The sequence below is a fragment of the Dipteris shenzhenensis genome, chromosome 17 (assembly GCF_047967505.1).
Source record: "Dipteris shenzhenensis isolate YYH24624 ecotype China chromosome 17, Dip_SZ_1.0, whole genome shotgun sequence".
Classification (NCBI taxonomy): Eukaryota; Viridiplantae; Streptophyta; class Polypodiopsida; order Gleicheniales; family Dipteridaceae; genus Dipteris; species Dipteris shenzhenensis.
In genome coordinates, this window is record NC_141612.1 from 28,304,504 (window position 1) to 28,331,678 (window position 27,175).

The window sequence follows — 27,175 nt, forward strand, 5'->3', positions numbered from 1 at the left end:
AAGCTAAATGTAAGAACCCATTCACATTGAAGAGTATAATCTTCTTAGTTACCCTAAATTGAAGAGTATAATCTTTTGAGTTGCCTTAAATTGAATCATCACAAAATCTCAATCATTGGAGATACTTATTACATTCAAGCTTCATTAAGAAATCTCAATCATCGGAGCTGCTTATTACCTTCAACCTTCATTAAGGTGGGGGGAAGAGTAGGAAAAGGGAGAGAGAGAGAGAGAGAGAGAGAGAGAGAGAGAGAGAGATGAAGATGAATTTTGTATTTTTAAAATCTTGGGTGGATGTGGGCCGTGAGATTATATTGGCGACAATCTTAGTGTAGCACATGTGGTGAGTATGGTCTGAAGATGGAAATGAGACTTTAAGGGAATATAAATGGAAAAATGGCAGAGAAATGTAGAGATGAAGTCCCATCAAAGTTGTGGAGTCAATGAGCCAAAAGGGGGGCGTGGTGAAATTTGGGTAAGCGGGGGAGGTGGTTGGAAGTTGGGGGAACTTGGCAGGGAGATGAAGCCGAGGTGGCAGAAGCACAAGAGCCACACAAAAAGAAGAAGGGTGGGGGGTCCAGTGCAGAACAGAAACTTGTGTGGTAGGAAGTGGTTTTGGCGTCGTTGGCGTCAAGCAGTTTTTTTTGGCGCCATAGAAAACCACCGGCAACCCACTAATCGGGAATAGTTTTTCCACTGATCGGGAATAGTTTTATACTAATCGGCCTTAGTCCAACCATCGCTAATTCGGTTTTCACTGATCGGGAATAGTTTTTCACACTCATTAGTACAGTGATATGCCATTGGAAATGAGCCAAACAGATTAAAAGAGGGAGGCATGATTAGTCAAGATCTATGTTACATGAAGAATCTACACGCAACTTACTTTACTCTTTTGATTATCATCAAGAATCTACACGATCAGATGTCTGCAGCTTATACTTTACTCTTGGAGGCTCTCTTGATCACAAGATTAGAGGGTCCGAAGGTTGTCTCTCTCAAGATAATCTCAGCCATGTCTTCTGCGTGCAAACCTCTTAGGTAGAACTGGGTAGTTGTTTCTGCTTCTTTCACTCTCAGAAAGCTCTGTTCATCTTCTTCTTCTTCTTCTTCATGTTCTTCTTCCAAGTTGATATCTCGTTTCTTCCTACTTTTGATCCCTTCTTCTTCATCTTTCGAAGACGAGTTTGATCACTTCTTCTTCTTCATCAGCTTCTTCATCTTCTGCAAACTTGCTTCTCCATGTCCCTCGCTTGAATATATATCGCTTTCAGTGTTCTCCACCATGGTCTCCAAAGAAGCTCTCGATCAATCCCTCCTCGACCGCTCCAAAGCTGCTGCTTGGGCTTGGTACCATCGTAGCGCCGGTTCTGCTGCTCCCATCGGTAAGTCCGAAGCCTTCGCTGCTCGCTCCTCCGCCCCCCGCTCCCCCTCCCGTTTCCTCCTTGAGGCCCATTCCCAACACGCCGCCCAGCTTGCCCTCTCGCAGTCTCAGCAACAGCAACAGCAGCAGCAGCAGCTGCATCTTTCTGCCGACTCAAGAGATGAAGCCCATTCCGAGTCCTCGTCTTCCCATCGCAAGAGTTTCTCTTCTTCTGTTGAGGATTGTTTGGATCTCGTGAGCCTCGATCCTGGCTGGGATTGCGGCAGCTCCCTCTTCGATTCCTTCGAGCTCGTTGCCATGTCCAAGCAGCTCGATAACGAGCTGAGCGACCCCTTTCTCAAGGTCTCTCCTCGTCAACCGGTGTCGGATTTGTTCTCTGCCGACGCCTCGTCCGATTCATGGCACTCCCAATCGCCCAGACATCCAAAGTTGCCCATGGCTTCTTCTGTGTTCGGGCAGAACGAAATTGATCGCGACTTCTTTCTGGATATGGACCCCTATCACCGCGCTGGGCAGGAGAAGATTTCGGATGCCGACAGGACCTCCAAACAGGCAATCTACGATATGTTCACGCGCTACGGTTGCGATTCGAAGGAAACACAGTGCGATTGTGCAGACGGATACAACGTCAAGAAGCACAAGACCAAGCATTGGATGTCCTTGCATAGTTTATCGAAGGCGCTTCAAAATCTCTCGCCCTTGGCAAATTCTGGGGATCATCAGCGTCGGGAGCACCACCATCACTACCACAGTATTGTCCCACACCTTCGGTCTTCCTCCAGGGCGCCGCCACGCATCACTCCCTCATCGTCCCCGTTTCGTCAGGGAGACGAGCTCGACAGGCAGCAGCATGTTCACCACCATCATCACCATCACTACCACTATCTCTTCCACTCGGATGACGGCTTCAGGCCGCTACAACCGCTGGACAAGTCACTTATGGTAGCCACTGCAGGACTTCGGACGCCAAAGATGAGTCCCCTCCCGAGCTATCTTCCCTTGGAGATGTCCAGGTTCGATGGTGTGGAACACAAGCGTGGACGCGATGGGTTTTGAGAGTGTTTCTTCTTAGCTGGAATCTTCCCTCAGTGGAACTCAAGCTGACGGTACAGTTTTATTTCGAGCTGCAGCCAAGCATCATTACAGTGACACTCTCCATATTCGGATCAGATGCGGTAGCATTTCCTGGGTCTTCTTGTTGCCCAGATTTACGACGTTTAGAGTTTTGGACCTCTCAGTCAACCATATGATGAAGCTGTTTCTTGTAGGATTGTAGAAGATTGAAAATTATAATGGGGCTTTGTTTAAGTTCGCCTTGTATGATAACACCTCGTCTCAATAAAAAGCATCCTCCATTGCTTGTTATAATACCCTCTCTGGCTTTTCCGCGTTGTCGTCTCGGGAAAATTTGGACCATGCGTCGTGTTGAGGACGTGAAGACTGCAGGTTACGAGGTACGACGGACGCTCAGGAAGGTTTTGTTAATGCAGGGTACATGTTCATCGGGGACGTTGCACATGAGCGAGATCTGGGTCGGACGGAGAGCCACATCTGCATGGGGCAGTGGGTGGCAGCTCCAGCTGGAAGCAGTTATCCAATGTAAAGCCTCGGTCGATCGTCATTCGTCAGAGGTTGTGTTGGAAGCCTGACGTTGTTCTGAGAGACCTCTCTATTTTAAGCAGCAACTGGCGTGGAGCACGAAGGTGCTGAGATGAATCAAAAAATGTGTGGCAATTGTGATGGATCTGAGGGCTGGAACGAGCAGGAGATGGATGGCGAAGCACAGGGTTGACGACGCTACAAGACAGTATAATGAAGAGCACGTATTTCGAGGATTCTCGACCCTGGTCTCCTTCGTTTGTAGTATCTTTTCTCTCCCTCTTTTCTACGTGCCCTCCATTTTGCATATTCAACGTAGCTCGCCTTGTATTCGAATGCCTGATTAATTCACATCAAAGAGTGGGTCTAGCCCTATTGTTGCTCCTTGAAGGATTCATGGCATCCAATTTGCTAACTTTCCTACTTCCAAAGCCACAACTAGTAGAGCAATCATGTATCCCAATGCCACTCTTCCCTTCATTTTGGTTACAAAAATAATCGTGTGCCCAATAGACCAAGGGATTAGCTCACTAAATATTAGAGGCATGAAAAAGATCCTTCTTCACCCTCAAAGGACAATTTCAAGCATGGTATTATATAGAAGTAGCAAGCAACTAGAAAAGATTCGCAATGCACCTTCAAGACCCATAAGGAGCCACTTGGTAGATGAAGCATCTATGTGTCAAATAGTCATGTGCCAAGTAGACCAAGGGATTAGCTTAGTAAATACTAAAAGATCCCTCTAGTGATGATAGATGTAGCTAAAGCATCTAGAAAAGGTTTGTAATGCTCCACTTGGTATGTGAAGCATCTATGTGTTTTGGTGCTTCCTTTCTATGATGCAAGCCAAGCTTCCTCAACTCCTCGAAGTGTGAAAGCCACATAATAGAAAGCATGTGGAAGAGATGGTCTTGTGTGCTTCACGTGGAAGACTTACAACGACAACTGTATGGACTATACCTCTTGCTATTGCTGGTGGTTAATGATGACAAAAATACCTACCATTACAACTAGTGGTTGTGCATAACAAACTCACCTCACGTTGTGGCTAGAGGTCACATGGATGGAGGCAACATTTGACTACCCCCCAAAGGCTACATAAGCAAGACCAACTAATCTCGATCTAGCTTGACATTTCAATCATTGAGAGGAGGAGAGAAGGAGATCTAGCCATGTTGAAAGACTTTTATTTACTACTTCAATTTGACAGTTGTTGGGATCACAAATGAGTGTTAAACAACATAGCATACTTAATGATAAAGATACATACTAAATAATTCGGCATACCATTTTGCCAGGTTTTAAATCATTTAATGAAGCTTTGAATGTTTAGAACAGCTACAATATTCCTTCATCAATCAAGTTTGAGCCTATAAGAAAAATAGGTTTCTCTAGATCATGGCATTGCCAATTGGGAAGAAGGGAAGTTTTATAGATTATTGTAATGATAAAGTGGACTTTATAGTGACTCGAATTAGGGCCGTATATATGAGGAAGAAGGAAGTACCACAAATCATGAGCTTGATCATGATCAAAGACATTCTAAGGCATGGGTTAAGGGTTTCTAATCATGATCTTACAGGATAGGATGAAGATAATGCCATAGATTAGTGTTGACAAAGATGTAGAGGGGAATATGGGTCATAACTTTACATCGTTGCCAATTACAAGAAGTACATAGTAGTCTTATAATCATTGAAAAGCTTTAAAAACATGGATCCATCAATTAGGTCATAGCCTTAATAGTTGAGAAGGAGCTACTATTGATTGTTGTGTGGTAAGTACTATTGCAAAATTGGAACACAACCTTGCTACACTATATGAAACGCTTGCATGGCAAGGACAATAAGTTTCATAAATAGAGGGTACTGAAATAGTTTGTGGATGGAGATAGTCCATGTGTTAGGAGGAAGGTTTGCAACATTGAAATGAGTAGGGTTAGCTCTTCAACAATTTTACACTAGTGCAATCTCAAGTTCTTGTTCTCAGTTTGCATTTGATATTATTGAAGACATAGAGACCACATGCTTCTACAAATAGTAACTACAAAAACATCCGTAACAATGGTCCAAATCAAATTTATGTATTGCTAAAAAGATAAGTGAATGTTGACTCGTGTATGGGAATATGCCTAGCTACATGGAAACCTCGACTTAAACCCATGATTGAGCCTTGAAAATAATACATGGGCTAATATTTGTAACTCTAAATTGGGAAAGGCTTTTCCCAATAACATACACTTCCATGGCTATGTTCCTAAAAGATTCAATAGGTTCAATATAAGTTTTTTGCCTTCAAGACATATCCCAAATAATTTTGAATATTTGCAACACACTACCTTTGGATATGAAGGAATCTTTTGTTTTAACATAGATAATCTAAATTGTGCTATAAAATGCTAATCAAACTGAAAGATATCTATGGAAAGATTTGTACAATGATTTTGTTATATGGTTTGTAGTGTGTGTGTTGTGCTATTGAAATAAACAAAAAATTTTGAGAATATTTACTAAATCCAACTAGACATACCACATGAAATGCAATATGAGTGAGTCCTAATCCCTTCATTGAATCGACATTATTTTGTGATGACTGATATATACCCTAGGATAAGTTGGCAACTAGAAGATTCCTACAAGTGTGAGTTGTGATTGGTGACTTTCCATCTCATTACCATCTGCTTCCATGGAACAAATGTGCAGCTATGATGCATGTTGCATGATGTCATTGCAACTACATGATAGGTCAGTGCAAATATGCACTATATATATCTTGCTCATAGCATTAGAACCAAAAGATTTCAATTATGAACACCTCCTCCTCTCTACATGTCACACCATTATTTGGGTCATACTAATGGCCAAGTGTAAAGAGTGATCAATGCAATTTGTAGCTACCACATGAAATGCAATATGAGTGAGCCCTAATCCCTTTCATTATTGTGACTGGTATATACCCTCGGATAAGTCAGGGGATTTTGTATCAAAATTTTGATTAGAAAGCAAGTCCCTATGGTTTTGGGATAAAAGTTGTGAAGTATGATGCACATCATTCAATGCATAACATGTATGGCTACATGAATAATTTTAACCATATCATTGATTCTTAACCAAGATATTGGAAATGGTGGTTTTGACTTGTTTTCAAGCCAAAAGATTCACATACATGTTTCTAAAATAAAGAAATGCATAAACCTTGAAATAAAATCATATTTTATTCTTTAGAAAAAATCAAACCTAAAATTTTTAGGTGCCAAACCCTTTGTGCCATAACGTGTTCAAACGTGAATTTAAATTTTGATGATTTGTTATCGATGCTTTCTTGATTGATTAGCATATGTAGATTGGAACAATTTGTTAATTTCATTGCTCCTTTTATAATTTTCTTTAGATTATGGAAATTTTTGGGATGCACCCATATGTGTTGAAGTTGACTTCCTTCTACTCACCATCCAAATGAGAATAAGTTTTTATTTATCTTGCTTCTTACATTTGATGCATTATGCTTTTATTCATTTCAAATGTGTGTCATGTGAGCACTTGCTCTAAAATTGGAGCAATGACTAAGAGTATCAATATTATTCACACTCACTTTTAACGATGCCATTGACACATGATCACTCTCTTTCAATTTGAACAAATGTTTTTTAATGGGTTTTCTTATTGATTCCCTTGTAGAGAATTAGTTTGGTTTTCAATGTTATATTTCATAACCCCCTTTGGGTTGACATAAACCCTTGAAAGATTTTTTCTATTAGTAATATGATGAGTTTGACGATGAAATGGGTGTGCTTGTTCATAACTATTGAATACTAACTAGGGCCATGTGAATAATTGCCCCTTCTTTGACAATTATTTATGTGTCCAGCCAACTATATCTTGCTCCCATTTGTCCTCATTTGTCCATCCAACTATATCTTGCCCCCATTTGACCTCATTTTCTTGTTGAAAACACTTGTTCTGAAGTTCTTGTATTTAGTGTAGATCCTTTTTTTTAACATTATCATATTAAATATTAATTCAAATGTCATACTCTATCTTGTGTTATCATTCATGTCACAATTAATGCACTATCTATTCAATTAAGTTCATGAACATCAAATGGAAATAAGGTTGCTTTGAAATCCTTATTCAATATTCCAAGTACTTTAGAATTTCTTGCTATTAAGTTCATGGCATCAATTTTACATCAAATTTGGGTCAATTTCATTAGGAAAATTGTAAGTTGTTCAAGACACCATGAATATATTTTGTATAGAACTAGTTGTGGTAGTCTTTTCATATCAAACTTGAGCTTATTTGAATACAAATTGTTCATCCTTTGAGATCTTCAATCTTGGAAATTCAGAAAGACACGTTCAATTCAGTGCAATAATATGGACAGTTCACATGATGATATCATTTTCTTGGATCAAAATAGCAAGCTAGATGATAACAATTGTGGGAATTACAAGTGAACACCTTCCAAATGAAAAACAATGGAATATTATTACAAAACACTAAAAAGACTAGAAGCTCCAACATTGTCTTCAACAAAACCATTAACACTTGAACAACGTCAAGAACTTAATAAAAAAATCATGTGGGTTTATTTTGGATATTTTTAACAATTTAAAAATTATTCTTGTAAATAACACAATGTCAAGTGGGAATACATCAACAAAACTCTGAAATAATAACTCCTACATCTAGTTATCACAAGATGAAGTACAAACAAGCTTATCAAAGGTAGCTACAAATTGCATTGATTACTCTTTACACTTTGCCATTAATATGACCCAAATAATGGTGTGACATGTAGAGAGGATGAGGAGTTCATAATTGAAAGCTTTTGGTCTTAATGCAAGTGGGGATACATCAACAAAACTCTCTGGAATAATTACTCCTACATCTAGTTATCACAAGATGAAACACAAAAAAGCTTATCAAAGGTAGCTACAAATTGCATTGATCATTGTTTACAGTTGGCCATTAGTATGACCCAAATAATGATGTGACATGTAGAGAGGATGAGGAGTTCATAATTGAAATATTTTGGTCTTAATGCTATGGGCAAGACATATACAGTGCATATTTGCACTGACCTATCACATAGTTGCAATGATGTCATGCAACATGCATCATAAGGCACATTTGTTTCATGTAAGCACATGGCAATGAGATGAAGCTCAAATAGAAAAGAAGATTAGTTGGCAATTTTTACAATAGGCATCCTAGGACAAGGAAAAATGACTGCATTTACTACAAATGTTGTTCCTTTGATGGTTGCTTCATATAAACATTCATTGAAAAGTTTTTTAAAAACATGTATGCAAATGCAACCAAGCAAGTTAAAAATAGAAGATCAACAAACAACTACAGGTTGAATCTTACAGGCAATCCAAGAAAAACTAATCATAGCATTTACATCAATACAAGCAAGATCACATTCAACAAATGCCGAATGTTTAAGAGATTCCATTATGCTCTACTCAAACAACATGAGCATATTTTTCACGTTGGTAAAGAATTGAGGTCTCTAAAAGGACAGATCATAAATAACATATCGAAAGTGACCTAATGCATTATGCAATTCACAAATTGAAAGCATATGATTGTACAAAATCTCTTAAGATTGGTAAGTTTTAACACTTTAGATCACACCTTGTCATATCAAAGTATCAACAATTAAAGCAATGGAGTTTTCAAGTTTTACTTCCATACTCTATTATTGAAATTCACTTCAAAAGGGGTGTTGAAGCATTTTAAATTGCAATGATATATCCTTTTATATCATTTCAAATTAGGACTCAAAGTTCTTGTAGGGAATTGAACCCTAAGGAACTTGTAAGTTATGACAGTGAAAATCCTAAGATGTACAATCTGTACGGTTAATTCTACATGCATGGGGGAATATGACGAAATGGCATATTTGCTAAAGGATAGATGACTCCCTTCTTGTCCATGTGCATGTTTTGGACAGATGAGCTTGGCACCTCGAAGAGTGAATCCCTTTTCCACACAAACAGTACAATGGAGACTTGCCCTATGTTTATGGACAAATGTGAAGGTGAAATATGCCAAATCGACACTAGATGTAAAGCAAGAAGAGACAAACAAAGATGGATCCTAAATTTAGTATTAATGCCTTCGATGTGTAGACCTAAATTGTCACAACGACGTGGACCAAGACAATACAAGCGCCTTGACTGAGAGTGTGGCCTAAACTCTGGACATGTAGACTAGGGATGAATTGAATTACGTGTTTATTCAAGGGAATGAGTGTGCATGACCTTCATTAGAGAACCAACAGACCATTGCTAGTTGAAGAATAGAAGGGCTCAAAAAGACCCACATAAATTCCGTGATATAGGAATCCTAAGTGGCTAAGTGGTTTGAGGTGTGGAAATGCCTTGCAATGGCCCTCAATGGAGAGGTACCATACGTTTGGTGGATAGCTCTCATCTTGAGGCACATAGACCTCAATGGGGAGTGATGACCAAGGAAAGGTTTAAGATCTAATCTTTTGCCAATAGGCTGTGAGGAAGCAAGACAGTTTAAAGAAGCCAAACCACAAATGAACTCAATAGATTGAAGTACAAAGAAATCAAAGTTTATATACTAAGCCTAAAGGGTACCAATATAGCCTTGATGACATGGCACATATATCACTAATAGCTTCACTACTAACAAGAACTAAATACGGATAAATCCAAATACCACCCAAGTCCTAAGATACATGGTAAATTTGGATTGTAAATATTAATTAGTTTGTGATTATGAATGGAGGTTATATGTACATACTTGTATGCAAAGCCTCTTGTTTTACCATTGTTGAATGCTTTCATGGGTTGTATTACGGACACTGAACACCTCACTTCCTTGTTGTACTCAACTTTGTAAAGCATGGTGATCAAGATCATTACAAATTGATGCACATGTCCCTAAACCTCTAAAAACCATCAATGAGATGTTTCAAAAAAATTTGGTAGTCTTGCTTCCCTTGTACTAACTTGTGATGAAAGTAATTACTCCATACTAACTAGATATTGTTGCCAACTCACCACAAGACCATGGTGAAAGGAGTACAACCAAAAATGGCATTTCAAAAAGTATTTGACTTTAAGGTGAGAAAGATGGATTCATTGTTACAGTTCATTTTCATCATTTCAATTGAGACCATCTTCAAAAAGGTTACGCATCGGATTACAAATAGAGACCTTGGCTACAACATTTTGCTCCTTTGCTTTTATGACTGCTGGTCCTATACTTTGTCTTCATATGCTTGTGATCTTACATGAAGTTGTCTGCAAGGAAAGCTTATGTCAACTATCCTTAGTGCCATATAGCTTCACAGCACGAGGCCATAGCTCTCCATATGTGTCTGGGCGGAGGTACTGCCTATCCCATGACCAAGGAACATCTGCAAAGAGCAAAAAAAAAGCTTACATGCTTCCTTTGGCATGTAAATAGAAGTAAACTCATTTCTTTAAAATTGGAATGGACGAGAATCATGCTTTTTGGCAAAACATTTTAGCTAGGATTTCAGACAAATAGCCTCAAAAGATTATTCCCAGCATTTAGAACTCTCTCTCTCTCTCTCTCTCTGTGCGTGTGCATGTGCGTGTGCGTGTGTGCGTGTGTGTGTGATATAATCATATCGTATCATATCCTCTCCGTGTATGTGTGTGTGGAGAGGAGAGGTCCGTACGTTCCTTTTCTTGCCCATGGCAGTCCTCCGTACAGCCTGTTATTCATATGCACGTTCGTACAATCCTTTTGTTTTTCCCGTGCCATACAGTCCTTCTGTTTTTCCCCGTCCCGTACAGTCTGTTGTGAATTGTTCGTACGGTCTGCCGTAATTTGTCCGTACAGTCTGTCGTTAATTGTCTGTATAGTCCTGATTTTCTCGCCCGTATAGCCCTGATTTTCCCACCCGTACAGTCTGTCGTACGTCGTACAGTCCTGATTTTTCCCGTCCATAGTCTGTTGTAATTGTCCGTACAGTCCTTCGGATTTTTCATGTCCGTACACTTGCTCTCTGCTGCCTTTGCCGTACAATTACTTTCGGAGCTGTCAGTTAGGGATTTCCAGGGCTCAAGCATTTGGGAAAAATCACGTACCCAATGAGCAAGGTCAAACCTCGTTGGGCTCTCTGGGTTTTCATATCTCAAAATGGCTGATGAAAACCTTCCACAAAGATAGGTTGGGACAGCATAAAAAGCTGAAGCAGTCTGAGGGTCAGAATGACCCTGTTCACGACTCTTTGGAAGCTAAATTGGTTTATGATACTATATAGGCATGAGGGATTTGAAGACACCCGAAAAGATTGGAATGACTCAATCGCTACTGTCGGGCTTCTGGTTGAAGTGGATGATATTCTTGACCTTGTAAGGGATTATGCTCATCATGCTGTCATTATTTTTTTCCCAGGTCATATGCCTGTTGCTGCAGATGTTGGCAAGTGGCTGACTGCCACACTTGGGGTTCTTTTGTTCGAAAAGTGCATTATGCAGCAAGAAGTTTTTTTGAGGTCATTATGACATATGAGCAACACAAACATATGCTTTTGGAGCACTCTCCTCTTTACTTTGGACAGCAGATGGTACATGTCCTCCCTTGATCACCAATCAGGGATTATCAGGCCCTTATTCATCATAGATGTCCGGTTTGGGTGGAGGTGGTGGATTTCCCATAGTGTCTGGCTTCACTTTTGCCTAAAATTGCAGCATCCTTGGGCAAAGTAGTTTGCCCTCCAAGGCCAAATGGGAATTCAAACAGATTTGGCATCTTATGGGATACTGATAATCCCACTCCAGAGTCCTACTCTGTTACAATAAATAATGTTGCAATGGGTAGTGCTTTCTACAAGCTGAAATGGGGTTTGTTTGCGGGCGCTTGTTTTGAATGTAAGAAATTTGGGCATACGGCTTCACAATGCCCCTTGCGTGTGCAAAAAATGGCACAGGATTGTATGCTTGTTCAAATGCAAGATAAGGATTTTCCCGACACTCCTGTGATTAAGAACAAAGGTACTCGGCAGGTATATGTTGCTCAGGATAAATGCAAAGCACCAGCTGTTTCAAATGGAAATGCTACTGCTTCACTCCCCTCTACTTCTCAAATAAAAAGAAAAGAGAGGACTTTGCAGGAAGTCTGGCAGACTCACGGAAAACTGTTGCAGGTAGGAGACCTCTACCTCGCACTTGGAATGGGCCTTCCTCCAGTGGTCACACCCCTGAACAAAATTCGGCTGTAGGCATTACTTGGGCTGCTGTCACAGCCAATCGTACTCTTTTCTCGGAGGAGGACATTGCTACTTTGCTGTCCTCTCCAAAGGCAATGCTGTTACCTCAAGCCAGGGCCCCTGACCCTGAGGTGGATATGCAGACTTGATTTGCATTTTGGGCTCAGCTGTACATATATTGTAAATATGTTGTCACATATTAAATGCTTGACTCTCAATATACAGGGTTTGTGTGATACTAGGAAATGGAAATTAGTTTGGGTGTATTTCAATAAATTACAGCCTCACATTGTAGCTCTTCAAGAGCACAATCAGCACATGTATGCAGGACAGCATGGACACTTTCATGATTATGATATTTTCTATGCTGGACAGCATTCTTTTTCAGGAGTTGTCTTTCTAGTGAGTCATGAATTGCAGCCTGCAGTGGCTTTTAAAATCTATGGAAGATGGATTGTTGTGCAATGCTTGATTCAGGGAGAGATTTTTGAGTTTGCTTCAGTTTATGCTCCACAATCATCTCATGCTAAAGGCAAAATTTGGGAGGACATGCAGAGCTATCCCTGGCATTATCATGCATTCATATGTGGAGATTTTAATAATCCCCCTCAACCTGGAGATAATACAGCTGGACACACTCATATGTTGGCATTTCAAAAAGATCATTGGTCTCAGCTCTTACTTCAGCTTCGTTTGACTGACTCATGGAAAGAATATCTACCTTTTATGCCAGGCTTCACTTTTCAACACAATGCAGTCTCCTCTTATCATGCACGCCTGGATCATTGGTACAGGGTTAATCCACAGCATTATGACAATTTTACTTCAAAAATGTGGGTGAATTATACCTTTGTGCATTCGGATCATGCTCATGTCTGGCTGAGAATATCATTGCATGATATACTAGATGATCGATTATCTCATAGAAGGTTGCTCATTGTAAACAACAGTTACTTGCAGCATAATGTCTACAAAGACATGGTTTCTTATGCATGTCAGCCTCTTTCCTCTCAAAGCCTTATTGATATAGATTATGCTTGGGATGCTTTTGTTGCTCGCATGCAATCTGTTATCAGGACCTATGGTAAGAATTACATGAAGACTGTGCGGGTAAATGTAGCTCAAGCAAAACAGACTCGCCAATCTTTAACTGAGCTCAACCATTTTCGGCCTCTCTCCATGGATGAAAGCTCTTCTTTATGTCAAGCTCGACATTGTCTCCAAAATAATGATCATATGAAAATCTCTTAGTGGGAGACAAGATCAAGACAAAAGGCCTTCCTGGATAAAGGATGCTTGACAAATAAAAGTTTGCATTGCAAGAGGCAATCTTCAAATATTTGTCGTGCTCTTATACCTGATAGGGTTTGGACTTCTTCAAGAGCCCAACTTGCTGTGTTGATCATTTTTCGCGTCAGTTTGGGATGCCAGATCTCCCTTCACAAGATGTTCTTCAAGCTAGGAATGCTTTCCTTCAATATGTTCCTCCCATTGTTTCTCCTATGCATGCTACTGAACTGGAAATGCCTTTTATTGAAACAGAGTTGACTGATGCTTTGAAATCTTGTGACAGATGGAAATCTCCAGGATGGGATGGTCTCACATTTGAGTTATTTCTTGCATACTGGGACATTCTTAAGCTGTCTCTTTTATGCATGATCAATTCTGCTTGGGAAAATCAGCATCTACCTGATTCATGGAAAAAAGGGATTGTCAAGCTCATTCCGAAAAAGAATATATGTGAATCCCTGGCTGATTGGAGGCCAATTACCCTTATGCCTGTTGTTTACAAGATCATCATCAAGTGGTAGTTGATCGCATTAAAGGGTATCTGCATGATGGCCTTCATATTGCTCAATATGGATTTGTTCCTTGATGGCATATTACAGATAATATTGCTAATGCATATGTCGGTATAGAATATGCCAAATATACAGAGCAGGATGTTTTACTATTACAGATTGACATTGCTAAAGCTTTTGACACAATTCAATGGGATTTCATTTCACAGACTATGCGTGTCTTGGGTTTTGGACAGCGCTTTACAGTGACAGTAAGACTGCTTGCATACTCTCGGGAGATATTTTTGAAGCATGGACTCTCCGGTGCTCAGTTCGTCAGGGCTGTCCACTTAGTGCATTGCTTTATGCTATTGCTACCCATCCCATGCTTCAGTATATGGATCATCTGGTGGCAATAGATAGACTTCATGATTTGGACATTCCTGGCAGTGGTACGCTGATTGCTCAAGCGTATGCTGATAATTCTTTTTTTACTCCAAGGAATACTCGGTAGGGTTTATCCTCTCTCATGCAAGCACCCTCTCTTTTTAGTTTGGCTGCTGGACTTCATGTTAATTTTCAAAAATCCAAATTGTTACCTTTGCATTCCAAGGAATGGCATTCTCTCTTATGGCCTGGGGAAATTGTTCAACCAATTCAATTGGTTCATCACTTGGGCTATCCTCTTGGTTGGATGATTACTCGTCGACAACAATCTGATTGGGTTTTGGCAAAACTGAAGAAGAAACTTGAATACTGGAAACTTGCCACATGGCCTTTGCATGTTAGGCTACGGATTGTTCAATCCATTCTTATGGCATACATTCAGTTTTATTTGCCCTTGATCATGTTCAACAAAGGGCATCTTTCAGCCTTCATCTCTCTGGTTATGGAAGCCTTTTGGCGCTCTAAACATCGCAAAAAAAGCTTACGGTTACTCTCGGTGCAGCATTTATGTTCTCCCAAGATGCATGGAGGACTTAATATTCTAAATCTTCATGTACATATTCTTGCTCATAAAGGCAAAATGATGCTGCAATTTATGCAGGGTTCTCAGCCATGGGCTGCCATGATGCGTCATTTGCTCTCTCAACTGACTTGGTTATTGGCAGCCCACTCCTTGGGATTTTATTTTAGGTTCTATTGAGTTAAAAATCAAAGGCTGCCCACTGATCTCCAAAATGTTGATCGACTGGAAATATATTCTATCTCACTTGGAATGGAATGGCAGGGATTCTTTACAAGGCAATTCTTTACGTTCTGAAAGCATACATTGGTTGAGAGCATTTTCCCCTTCGTTGGCTTTGCAAGAGCCTCAACGTTCTTATTTTTTGAGTATTAAGGGGATCCATTCTGTTGCAGATGTGATTCATGATGATGGGATCCCTCTTTCATTTCCTCAGGCTGCTGCAAAATTCAGTCTTGGCATGCATTACCGTCCTGTTTAGCATCTTATTACTCATATGCTTCAACCTTATATTCCAATACCTCCTTTAGAAATTCAAGATCGGCTTCAAGACTGAACACTTCATTTGCCAAGGTCGGCATGTCGCCCCTTGAAGCTGTCTCACATAACAATTTCTTCTTTGTATAAGGTTCTTCAGCCCTTGCCTTGGGTTTCGCAACGAGCAAACAACCTTTGGCATATGAATCGTCCCGCAAAATGGTGGCGATGGAGATTATGCGGGATTTGGAAATCTAAAATTCCTCTTCGACAATAGGTTTTTCTCTGGAGAATATTGTAAGGAGTTCTTCCATCTAGACAGTTTTTGTCACGTAGACATGTTCTCCTCCTGTTTGTCACAGATGCTTGGCTCCACAAGAGTCAGTGCCTCATCTTCTTTGGCATTGCTCTCACTCGTGACTTTTTGGGATTGCTCCGCCAACGTTTACAGACTAGATTTCCCAGTGCAACTTTTGGAAAATCTTTATGGTTATTTGGGATTCACCCACACCGACATGGTTTTGTTTTGTTTTTTGTATGGGTTCGGTATTGGGCACTATGGACTCTCTAGAAAGATAGAAATCATAGAGTCTTTGGTGACCCCTTTTTGCCCCTATACTCCTTCAGGCACCCTTTGCAACAATCTTTTTTTAATTTCTTGCAAACAGGGACTTTTGATCATGATGTATATTTGTCATATCTTGAAATCTTCTCTTGATGTACTTGAGCACATCCTACTTTGGGATTGTGACTATGTACTATAAAAATAACTCTTTTCACCCAAAAAAAAAAAGTGTGTGTGTGAGTAGGTGTGTATGTCAGATGGTTGACCAATTGATAGACGACGAGGGGATCCTCCTTGGTGTTGGCTCCCCCTTTGTGGGTCTGTGTGTGTGTGTGTGTGTGTGTGCGCGCGCGTGTGTGTGTGTCTCGGATGGTTTGGATTATGCCTGGCAGGCTTTTGTTGCTCGGATGCAAGCAGTTATTCGAGATTATGGCAAATCCTATATGCAAGCCACAAGGGAGACTGTAGCACATGCCAAATTTACATGTCAGAGTTTGACTGAGCTTGCTCATCTTCGCTCTTTGTCTTTAGAGGAATGCATGCTCTTATGTTAGGCTCAATTCTCTCTTCAATCTAATGATCGCAGAAAGCTTGCTAAATGGGAAACTCGATCCAGACAACGGGCATTTTTGGATAAAGGCTGCTCTTCCAAGCAATTTTTTAAGAGTTACTACAAAAGACAGGCTGCCAATATCTGTCGGATCCGGATGCCTGATGGTTCTTGGTCAACATCTCGTTCAGAGCTTGCTGATTTATGTGTGCAGCACTTCTCCACTCATTTTGGGCATCTGGATACTCTTTCTCCTCGGGTCGTGTCTGCACGTCAGCTTCTTCTGCAGCATGTTCATCCAATTCTATCTGATGCTTAGGCTTTCGAACTTGAACATCCCTTCACTGAAAGGGAATTATCTGATGCACTGAGATCCTGTGGCAGATGGAAATCTCCAGGATGGGATGGTCTCACTGTTGAATTTTTTCTTGCATTCTGGGATCTTCTTAAATTCACCTTGTTGCAAATGGTAAATACAGCATGGCAAAATCAGCAGATGCCTTTGTCATGGAAAAAGGGTCTTCTCAAGCTGATTCCAAAAAAGCAGCTATGTGATTCACTGGGTGATTGGAGGCCAATCACACTCATGTCAGTCATTTACAAGATCATTGCCAAAATGGTGGTTGATCGGATTAAAGGTTATTTGCATGATGGGTTGCATCTCTCCCAATATGGCTTTGTTCCACGTCGCCATATCACAAATAACATTGCCAATGCTTATATTGGGATTAAATATAAGTCGGATATGTAAGCGGATTTTCAGCGAAGGTTTGCAGCCCTGCAAAATTCCAAGGGTGGCTCAAGCCAAGGCAAGCATGAGACACAAGAACGGGATGTGAACCACAACTCCAGAAATCAACCGGAGGAATTGAGGATATGCTCGAAGATTATGATGATGAGGGTCTAGAGAAGCCAGTGGATGAGGTACGAGCGTAGTCACCCCAGAGAACTTCAAAGAAGCATCATGCTCGAAAGTCACCCGAGGCATTCGATTCGGAGTCAAAGGGGCAACATCATCGACTTAAAAAGAAGATCAAGCTTGGCGAGAAACATGTACAGATGACGAAGTATGAAGGAGAATCAAAAGCTGAGATACTACTTGGATGGATCAGGAGCTTGGGCATGTACTTTGCGCGAGAGGAGACCACGGAACGTGCCAAGTTAAATTTTGCTACATTGCTTCTTAGTGGGTCCGCTGCCCTATGGTACCACACTCGAGAAGTGCAAGGGACAATGGCCAAGACATGGGAAGAGTTGAAAAAGCAATTAAAGGAGCAGTTCCTATCGACAGGGATCCTTCTTGAATGGGATGACTCTAGACAAAAGGGAGGAAAGTCTATTCAAGACTACACTGAGAGGTTTTAGAAGTTGTTACTAAAAGTGCAAACAATTGAGAAGAAGACGATAGAGGAACAAGCACGGAAGTATCTCAATGGCCTAAATGGAACACTCTGTGACGAAGTTAAGTGTTTTGATGCGAAGACTTTTAAAAGAAATAATTCCCTTAGCAAAGAGGATCAAGGAAAAGAGGAAGAATGGAGGAAGATTTGGTATAAGAAGAGATAGAACTGAGTCTAAGAGACCGTTGGAACCGACTGGGATTCTATTCCGACAAGAAGAAGTTTGAATCAAACCAGTCTAGCAAGAAGCAGCTAGATTAGGAGACTATGGACAAGTACAAGAAAGAGGGCTTGTGTATCAGATGTAATGGGGATCATGAATTCTTAGAATGCCCCTTACAAAAGGGAAAAGACCACAAATCAGGACAACCTACAGGAGGTAAAGGGCTAGCAAAAGTAAAGGCTGTTTTGAAGATGATAAGGAACCCCAAAATCAGCTCCTGAAGGAGTGGGGTCGGATTGGTGACAAACCTGCCCTATTTCTTTTTTATCCAGGTTCCACTCATAACATCATTTCTTTAGAGTTAGCTTCTTCCTTGGGATGGTTCTGACTACTACGCAAGGGAAGAGAGCTTCAACGGCTTTCCTGGACACCTCGATAAATGTACCCACACTAGTGGGTAGTCTTTTGCGGGTTCATCTACAGGTTATCTTTTTCCACTTGGATTTCCAAGTGGGAAACATAGCAGACGTTGATGGGATTCTAGGTCAACCTTGGCACTACAAGATGCAGCCTAGTCTCGATTTTCGAAAGAAGATAGTGACAATGGTGCAAGGGGGACGTGAAATCGCTATTCCTACAAGAGTCTCTGGCAGTCTCATTCCCATGGTCAATCATATCCAAGCAAAGAAGGTATTTAAGAAATCAGCTCTCTCTTATTTGATTTTTGTTCGTGAATCGGATAAAGTTGGGAACGAAGATAAGCTTACCGTTGAAAGGAGAGCTTTCTTAGAGGAGTTTAAGGACAATTTTCTTCAGGATTTACCTAAGTCCTTACCTCCAAAAAGGCCAAAGGACCTCACTATAGATTTGATTCTGGGAAGTTCTCCACCTAACAGGCCACCCTTTAGGGTCACAACAAGAAGAGATTCAAAGACAGGTTCAAGAACTCCTTAAACATGGTCTAATCAGGCCTAGAAATTCTTCTTTCTCTTCCCCAATCCTTTTGTCACTCAAAAAGGATGGCACTTGGAGGATGTGTGTTGATTACAGGGCCTTAAACAAGATGACAATCAAAAATCGTTTTTCCATTCAAAGGATTGATGACATCTTGGACAGCCTTAGGAGCATGATTGATCTCAAAAGCGGGTATCACCAGGTGCGAATTGCCCCGCAGGATGTTCATAAAACTGCCTTCCGGACAGCACAAGGCTTATATGAGTATTTGGTAGTCCCTTTGAATTAAGTAACACTCCAGCCATTTTCAATCAAATAATAAATCGAAATTTTCAGAAGTTGTTGGTACATTTTTCGATGATATTATAGTATTCACCAAAGATGAAGAAGAGCACAAGGAGCGTGTTTGAACTCTTACGGGAACACCAGTTATCTATAAATGCAAAGAAGAGTGAATTCTTCCTTCATGAGATGAGATTCTTAGGGCGTATCGTAACCGATGGTGAAATAAAGATGGATCTTGACAAATTGAAAGTGATTCAAGGACGGCCGGATCTAAAAACAGTGCATGAAGTGCAGTCTTTCCTCGGGTTATGCTCCTACTATAGGAGGTTCATCCACCATTTTTCTCTTAAGGCTTCCCCACTACATGATCTGACAAGAAAGAATACAGCTTTCACATGGGGAGACAAAGAGAAATCAGCTTTTCAATTGCTTAAAGATGCTCTAACCTCAGCTCCAGTTTTGGTGATGCCAGCTTTGCAAAAGCTGTTTGTAGTCCAGGCTGATGCCAGTAGTGGTTGCATTGGTGCAAATAGTTTACAGGAAGGACATGCAGTTGCCTTTGAGAGCAGGAGACTTAGGGACGCTGAGCTGAATTACGATATTTACAAGAAAGAGCTGCTTGCAGTCATCTATGCTCTAAAAGTTTGGATAGATAGTTATGGAATGCAGATATACCTTGGGGAAGACATATCAACATTTAAAAGACATCTGATATGCAAAATCAGAACTAGTTCACATGTTCTCCAGGTAGAGAGGGGTAGATGGGCAAGACCCAGGACCCCCAGAGAGGAAAGAATCTGCAAAATATGCCCCATAGGAGAAGTAGAAAATGAGCAGCATGTACTCCTGAGATGTAGAGCATACGCACACATCAGAGAAGGCTATGGGAAAAGCAGAGACCTAAAGAATCTGCTGGAGCAGCCAGTCAAAAAGCTAGGAAGCTACTTAAAAGGGATTTTAGAACATAGCTCACAAGCTGTGGCCCAACAAGTACTCACTACATGACAAATGTGTAAGATTTTTCTCTTCACTGGATGTAAGGGATCACTATTAGTTAATAGTGATTACCAGTCCCATAGATCCTGAAGGATCTCACGCGGACTTTAATACAATCATATCATCTCTCTCTCTCTCTCTCTCTCTCTCTCTCTCTCTCTCTCTCTCTCTCTCAAACGTGTATAAGCCATCCTTCCCCATCAAGTTTTGTAAAACCCGTGTGGGTCTTGGTGGTTGAGGCTCTGGTTCATGTCGTTGTGTGTGTGTGTGTTCGATCCTTGTGGTCGACTTCGGATACGCCTACTGTGTGCGTCTTGGCATTGTTGCTACGAAGTAAAAAACTCTCTGTCTCTCTCTCTCTCTCTCTCTCTCTCTCAGCCATCTCATCGTCGTTCAGCTCGTCATCTCCCGTAGCCCTCTTGTCGTTCAGCCCGTTAGCTCCCATCAGCCTTTCGTCCCTCGTATCGCATGCACCAGCAAAGGGTAGCGAGGAGCGTCACCAACAAAAAGAGGAGCGTCGCCAGCTCGTCAGTCACCAGCTGCCAGCAGTTTGAGTCACTAGCACCAGCAAGTCTCCTAGGTCATGGAGAGGAGGGTCGCCGTCAACCTTAGCCTACACAAACCAGGCCCGAGGGGGTTGCAACAGCAGCAAACCCTAACCCCATACTGAGAGCTGAGCCCCTGGCTCAGTCTGGGGTGCTAGAGATACAGTAAAAGGGCACCCAAGTTTTTCATAGGCCGACATGGAGTTTCCAAAGGTGAAGACTTTTTCCACACCCCCTATCAGTAAATCTTTGTACTCCGACATCGTAGCAACATCCAGCCCATACGCATTGCATTACAAGCGGAGAATTAGCTCAGACCCACATGAGCAGATATACTTTCTAAAGCATCTAAAACAGGAAGTAAAGGAGATCAGACTTATGGTTGCATACCTCGAGAAGAAATTAAAGGAGATGGAGAACAATGACAAGCAAGAAATCATAGAGGAAGTACTATAGATACACAGGGAAGCAGCACCTGCACCACAGTTGGTAACCAAAGTTCAGGATATGGTTACCAATCAGGTCAAGTCAATCAAAGAGGAAATCTCCACAACAATGGATAATCAAATCAATAAAAGTGAAGTATATGGAGAGGTACGAGAGCAGGAAAAAAGGGCTGCAAATGCTCGATGTCTACGCATTGGAGGACTACTTGAAGATTGGCATGAAGGGAGCCTGGTAGAAAAAACTGATACTATCATAGCAGCAACCCCTCAGATTGAGTGGGATTTAAAGGACATAACCATTGTGGCTCCTATTGAGATACAAGCTAAAGTGGTGCTCAATGACAAGAAGGCAAGAACCAAGATTCTTATGCAAACAAATAAGTTGAGAGGTACCAAGGTATGGATATCAGAGGAGCTCACCCCAATTCAGCTCAAGATGAAGTCCACAGAATTGAACAATGTGAAGGAAGTCTGCAAAGAAGGAAAAAAGCACTATCAAAGACTTTAAATCCAAAACCCAAGGACTCTCAGTCTTAAACTGATGTAAAGGCTGATTATCTTATTTAGTACAATGTAGCTGATCTCTAATAACTTTGGGAGTGTGTTATATGAACTCCCAAGAGACTCTCAATCTATAGCTGATGTTTGGTGTTTACCCTATGTGCCTTGTCTCATACTCCCGCGAGGGCTTCTAAAGATGTTAATATAGCTTCTTTCAATGGATGAAGTGAAAGAAGATAATGAAGAAAGAGGAGGATGGAAAAGGACATCGAAGGATGCAAGGGAAATCACTCATATGGGAAGGCTTTGGGCTACAAATATGCAATGGCACCACAAACTTTCAAAACACAGGAGGGTTCACATGCAAGACAGCCCAAGGGTCAAGTTTGATTATGTGATCACAAACTCACATGCAAAGCACATGATTGACTACATCAAGATCGAGGAGTCGTCTCTTGAGTTAGACCATAGAGCAATGTCTATAGGCATAATGGGGACAAGCAATGCTGTGAATTACTGCACATCCCAAGCAAAGAATGGACTAAAAAAGCGCATATTCTTTCTTTCTCTCTTTCTCATGTGATCCAATCATCTTGGAGCACTCATCGCTCAACGTAGCTGCTCGCCGTTCAGTAAGTCGCCATTCAGGCGTAGTAGTTCGACACCAAGCGTAGCAGTATGCCGTTTAGCTCATTGCTCAACTGTTCCAGCAAGTCGTCGTCTCAAACAAGTTGTCAAGCAAGAACCTCTCAAGGGGTTGGTTGCGTAGTCACTCATAACAGCTAGACTTCATGTTCTTGAAGGACCTAGCAACAAGCAAGAAGTAATAGATGAGGTAGTGAAAGGTTGCAAGGCTTCTCCCCCTACCCCTCAGCTAGTCTCTACAGTTCTTCACATTGAAGTACAAACAATTAAGAAATGGAGGTTGACACAAAGTGAAATAAAACTTATCATGCATTTCATGATGTATTTCTCTTTGAGCTTGCTCTCGCGGGTTTTCTTCATACTTAATGGAAGTCCTTTTTTTGCCCCAAAAAAAAAAAAAACAAATAAAATTGATATCCAAGAAGAGATCAAGAAACACGAAGCCAGACGTGACAGTACACTGAAGATTAGAGTGGGTGGACTACCTGAAGGCTAGTACAAAGAGGAGGATTCATTTAGTGAAACTTTAGCACACCATCCCTGGCATTGAATGGACGGTTGATGATGATGATGATGGTGATGGAGCAACCAATATTCAACACTTCAGAGGACAAGCTATCATCACGCTCAAATCACGAGATTTACGGATCAAGCTTCTTCGCCAATCATACAAGTTGAAAGGGATTAAGGTATGGATAGCTGAGGAACTCACACGAGCTCAATTGAAGAATTAAGCAACGGCATTGGCCAAGGTCAAGGCTGCTAGGAAGGATGGAAAATAGGTAGTATACCATGAAGGCATACCAATCATCAAAGAGTTTAAATGCAAACCAAAAGACTCTCATTCTTAAATTGATGTATGGCTGATCATGTTATGTTTTTTAGACTACTAAGTATGTACTCTAAATAACTGGAGTTGCTTCTTGCACTCCTTGAGAGCGGCATGTGCCCTCCGCAAATGTACTGCTGTCTCATAGAACTGTTGGTCTCCCGTGGACATTAACAGACTCTCTCTCTCTGACCAACAGGGAGCTTCTTAGCGACCCTCTACAATCTTTCACTAGAGATTGGGTCGTAGGGATATGCAGCCCTCTCCAAGAACCATATATGTCCATACTCTTTCTTACTATTTTCTCATGTTTGTTCTACATGATTGTAATTTTGTCTCATTGTCTTCATAACTTTAGGCTGTGGTAGGTTTACTTACCCTAGTGCAGATTGCTGTTTTCCTTGTCCAACAGTTTCATGTCTAGAACTCTCTGGACCATGTATTTTGTATATGCTTTTTTAACAATCCCATCGATCCTAACGAGTCTCATGCACTCTTTAATACAAGCATTTCATTTCATTGCATTTCTCTCTCTCATGAGCATAATTGCAAAAGTTACCCAACGCATATGTATTAGTTCCATGCCTATGAGACGAGCTTCATTAATTGTAAATCATATCATTCAAGTTGAGTAAGTTACCTCCACTATCATAACTCTGTGGTGGAAGTTTATAAGGTACAGGGAAGCGAATGATACTGCCTTGTTGTTCAATGTTGTCCTGATTTTCCCAACATGTTGTAACAAATCTCACCTTTTGCCCGTTGCTAGGACTGTTAAAGGATTCGGTAGATTCTCTTAGATTCTTTGGTATGCCAAGTTCCTGTTAACAAACATAAAATGCATGTTGTTGAATTTTTGTCAAAACGTTTCCATGCTTTGGTGAATAAACTTTGCATGTAACTTCACCTAATACAGATCTGCCATCTTAGACTTGGCGAGATCTAAAGGTAACAAACAATTACGCAAGCAATGTAACATGTCTCCAACATCAAAGAAAATCAAAAGTTTGTTAACTTACTTCTTGAAGCTTATCATCAGTACATGAGAAGTCGGTTCCAATCTTCTCCAAAGATGGCATAAACAGGACTCCCAGCTGTCAATTTGGACATATTTAGTTCTATATACATGTATATTCTATTAAATGGAAAACAAATTATCCTAACAAGACAAATTAAAAGATTATATGTTGATGGGATAGGATGGTTTGACACCAATAATGTGTTTCTAAATCTTTCCAGCTTTGTTTGATTAGACAACAATGCCATCTTATCTTAAACATTCCAGCTTTGTTTGATTAGACAACAATGCCATCTTATCTTAAACATTATAAAGCAAAAACTTGATAGCTAGATCCAGTTTCTTTTTTCTCTCTTACACACCTTATTAGTCCCATGCTTGACTATAATTCTAGTATACAAAGAAACCATCCACTGCACACAAAATGACATATCTAAAACTCCTTAAGCTTCCATTGTTATTGGTTCCATCCTCTCTCAATCCCAGGCTTGTCTTAAAACACGTTCCTACCTCATATACTACTTGAAGTCATCACTCCCCCTCCTTGAAAAACTTACCAAAATTGTACATACTTGTCTGAGCATTTTACTGTTGAGTCCCACCTAAGCCTCTCTAGTGGCATTTCAAAAGTGCCTAGCCGAACTCAACAAAGACTCATTGGCAATGGATTTTCTCATATCTTTCTTGCCCTTGATTCTTGATGACCCTTCTTTAATTGCATAGTGGCCCAAATTTAGGAGATTACCAGATTGAACTTGCTAAACAATACGTGGACAAGCTGAATCTTGAAATCGTGCCCTCTTGAAATGGTGCCACACTTAGACGATAGTGCCTCTACAATACCCACTTTGTCCACAACAATCAACTTGCCTACACTAAAGACACCCTTCAATACTGGTTGTCCTAGCATTACAAGTTAAAAAGTGGGTTCACAAGCAGCAAGCATGTATTGCAACTCTATTCCAGACTCTGCCAAAGATGATAAAAAACACTGATAAGCTTGAGTGCTATAGTGAGGCCTATGAAACTGTTTTCGTGAAGTCCCAGCTGCTCTAGATATCCGCAATCTGCTTTGAAGGCCCCTTATCCATGTACATAGAGTCTGGTATCATGACCTCGCTGGTGAATCCTTGATGAGGAGCACAAACCGAAGTGGTTAGATGTAGTGGTGCTTGTTGCTGAATGAAAGTGCAACCTCCTCTGTTCTGAGCCCATTTCATTGATGTACAATCCTAGAAGGAATAGTCCTCAGAGTTTCTGCTAGGCCATGAATATTGAAAACTGCTAGCCTCACTGGTCTGAATGAAACTCATCCTCAAATAAATTGTCTCTGCCTCTGATCCCTGGGGTGAATTCCTCTCATGCCGCTCTCTCATGGGCAGATGCTGCCTTCAACCGACTGCTCTACCATATTAACGTCCCTTCCTACTATCCAAGCGACCTGCAACAACCAAGTACAAACCTCCCTCTAAAAGGTGACTCGATCCCTTCTTAGATTGGGTGTGCATAGATATTGAGCATCCCAGTATGACCCATTAAGTAGTACCAGGTATCAAGACCCCATGTGCAATAATAATGTGAGAAATGGAGGCTGAACTGAAATGAAAACTCCACCTCGTGATCCAACAGCACCGAGCCAAAAAGTATGCCAAAAAAGTAACTACTATCCAAGAGTCAACCTGCAGCAACCAAGTACAAACCTCCCTCTAAAAGGCAACTCGAGCCGTTCTCAGATGGGTGTGCATCGATATTGAGCATCCTATCTAAGAGCCTTCCAAGAGTAGTATGATCCATTAAGCAGTAGCAGGTATCAAGACCCCATGTGCAATAACAGTGAAAAATGGAGGCTTAACTGAAATGAAAACCCCACCTCATCAATCAAGAGCACCGAACCCAAAAGCATGCCAAAAAGTGTGCCCAAATAGGAATATACATGTCCTACCAATCTCTCTATCAATGAGCTTGTGCTCTTGGGAGAAGAGAGATATGGAGATTGCATGATGTATTTCTGCCTTGAGCTTGCTCTTGCGAGTTTCATTCATACTTAATAGAAGTCTTTTTCAAGGGGGAGAATAAATCCTCATTTTCTTTCGTTGGGGAGATCATTGTATACATTGGACTATATATTCATGTTCTAGGACTTCTAGGTTTTCCTTGGGTTCTACTGTCCGAGGATCTGCATTACTATTGTAATTAAAGCCGAGCATCATTGTAATAAAGAAATGTGACTAGGATCAGCCCCGGTAGCGGTGTACCTCAATCACACTGGAGTCTTTTCTTTTTCTTTTCTCTAGCCTATCTCTTGTGTTGAATTGAAAGATACGTGTGATTGTTAATTTCTAAGTGATGTAGAGGACATTGTTGAAGCACAAAGCTGAAATGATTTGCACATACGTGAAAATACAAAGAAAGTAAGGGTTTTGGAAAAAATCATAAACCATAAGTGAGATTAAGTCCTGGTGTGACATGTGGTGCGCCCTATGTAAGGTGCTTAAATTTTTATTTACTGATAAGTTAGAGGGGTTTCAATATCTCAAGTTTACTGACTCAGATTCCAAGCCAAATGCCTCGAAATAGAGCTATAGGGTTCTAAAAATAGTCTTGGTCCTAGTGACCTAAGTAACCTAGTATTTGACAAGCAAATATAATTAAAATTTTATTACAAGCAATGAGGGGAATTATCCCAACAGCCATGTGACCAACTTGGGGCATAGTACTTAAGATAAAAACTGATGTATATATTCCATTGCTTAGTTTGGCTATTTGCAATACACTCTCCCTTCCTTGCTCCATTCTAATAAGTTTCATCTTTGATATCTAATATCAAAGACACTCTTGTAATTGG

The 27,175-nt window shown here is 40.8% G+C and overlaps 2 protein-coding genes across 2 annotated transcripts in view; one reads left to right on the top strand and one right to left on the bottom strand.

The window, feature by feature from the left end:
* The first annotated feature begins 990 nt into the window (after positions 1 to 990).
* LOC147891938 (uncharacterized) lies at positions 991 to 2,667 on the top strand. Its single transcript, XM_087388764.1, has one exon. It carries the CDS (start codon positions 1,286 to 1,288, stop codon positions 2,438 to 2,440), a length of 1,155 nt encoding a protein of 384 aa, XP_087244890.1. The 5' UTR covers positions 991 to 1,285; the 3' UTR covers positions 2,441 to 2,667.
* A 7,127-nt stretch (positions 2,668 to 9,794) lies between these two features.
* The window catches only part of TDP1 (tyrosyl-DNA phosphodiesterase-like protein), a 172,896-nt gene continuing 155,515 nt past the window's right edge, over positions 9,795 to 27,175 (bottom strand). The window contains 3 exon segments of the mRNA XM_087388793.1: positions 9,795 to 10,384; positions 23,953 to 24,133; positions 24,332 to 24,406. Of these exon segments, the coding sequence (XP_087244919.1) occupies positions 10,287 to 10,384; positions 23,953 to 24,133; positions 24,332 to 24,406 (354 nt within the window). The 3' untranslated portion in view covers positions 9,795 to 10,286.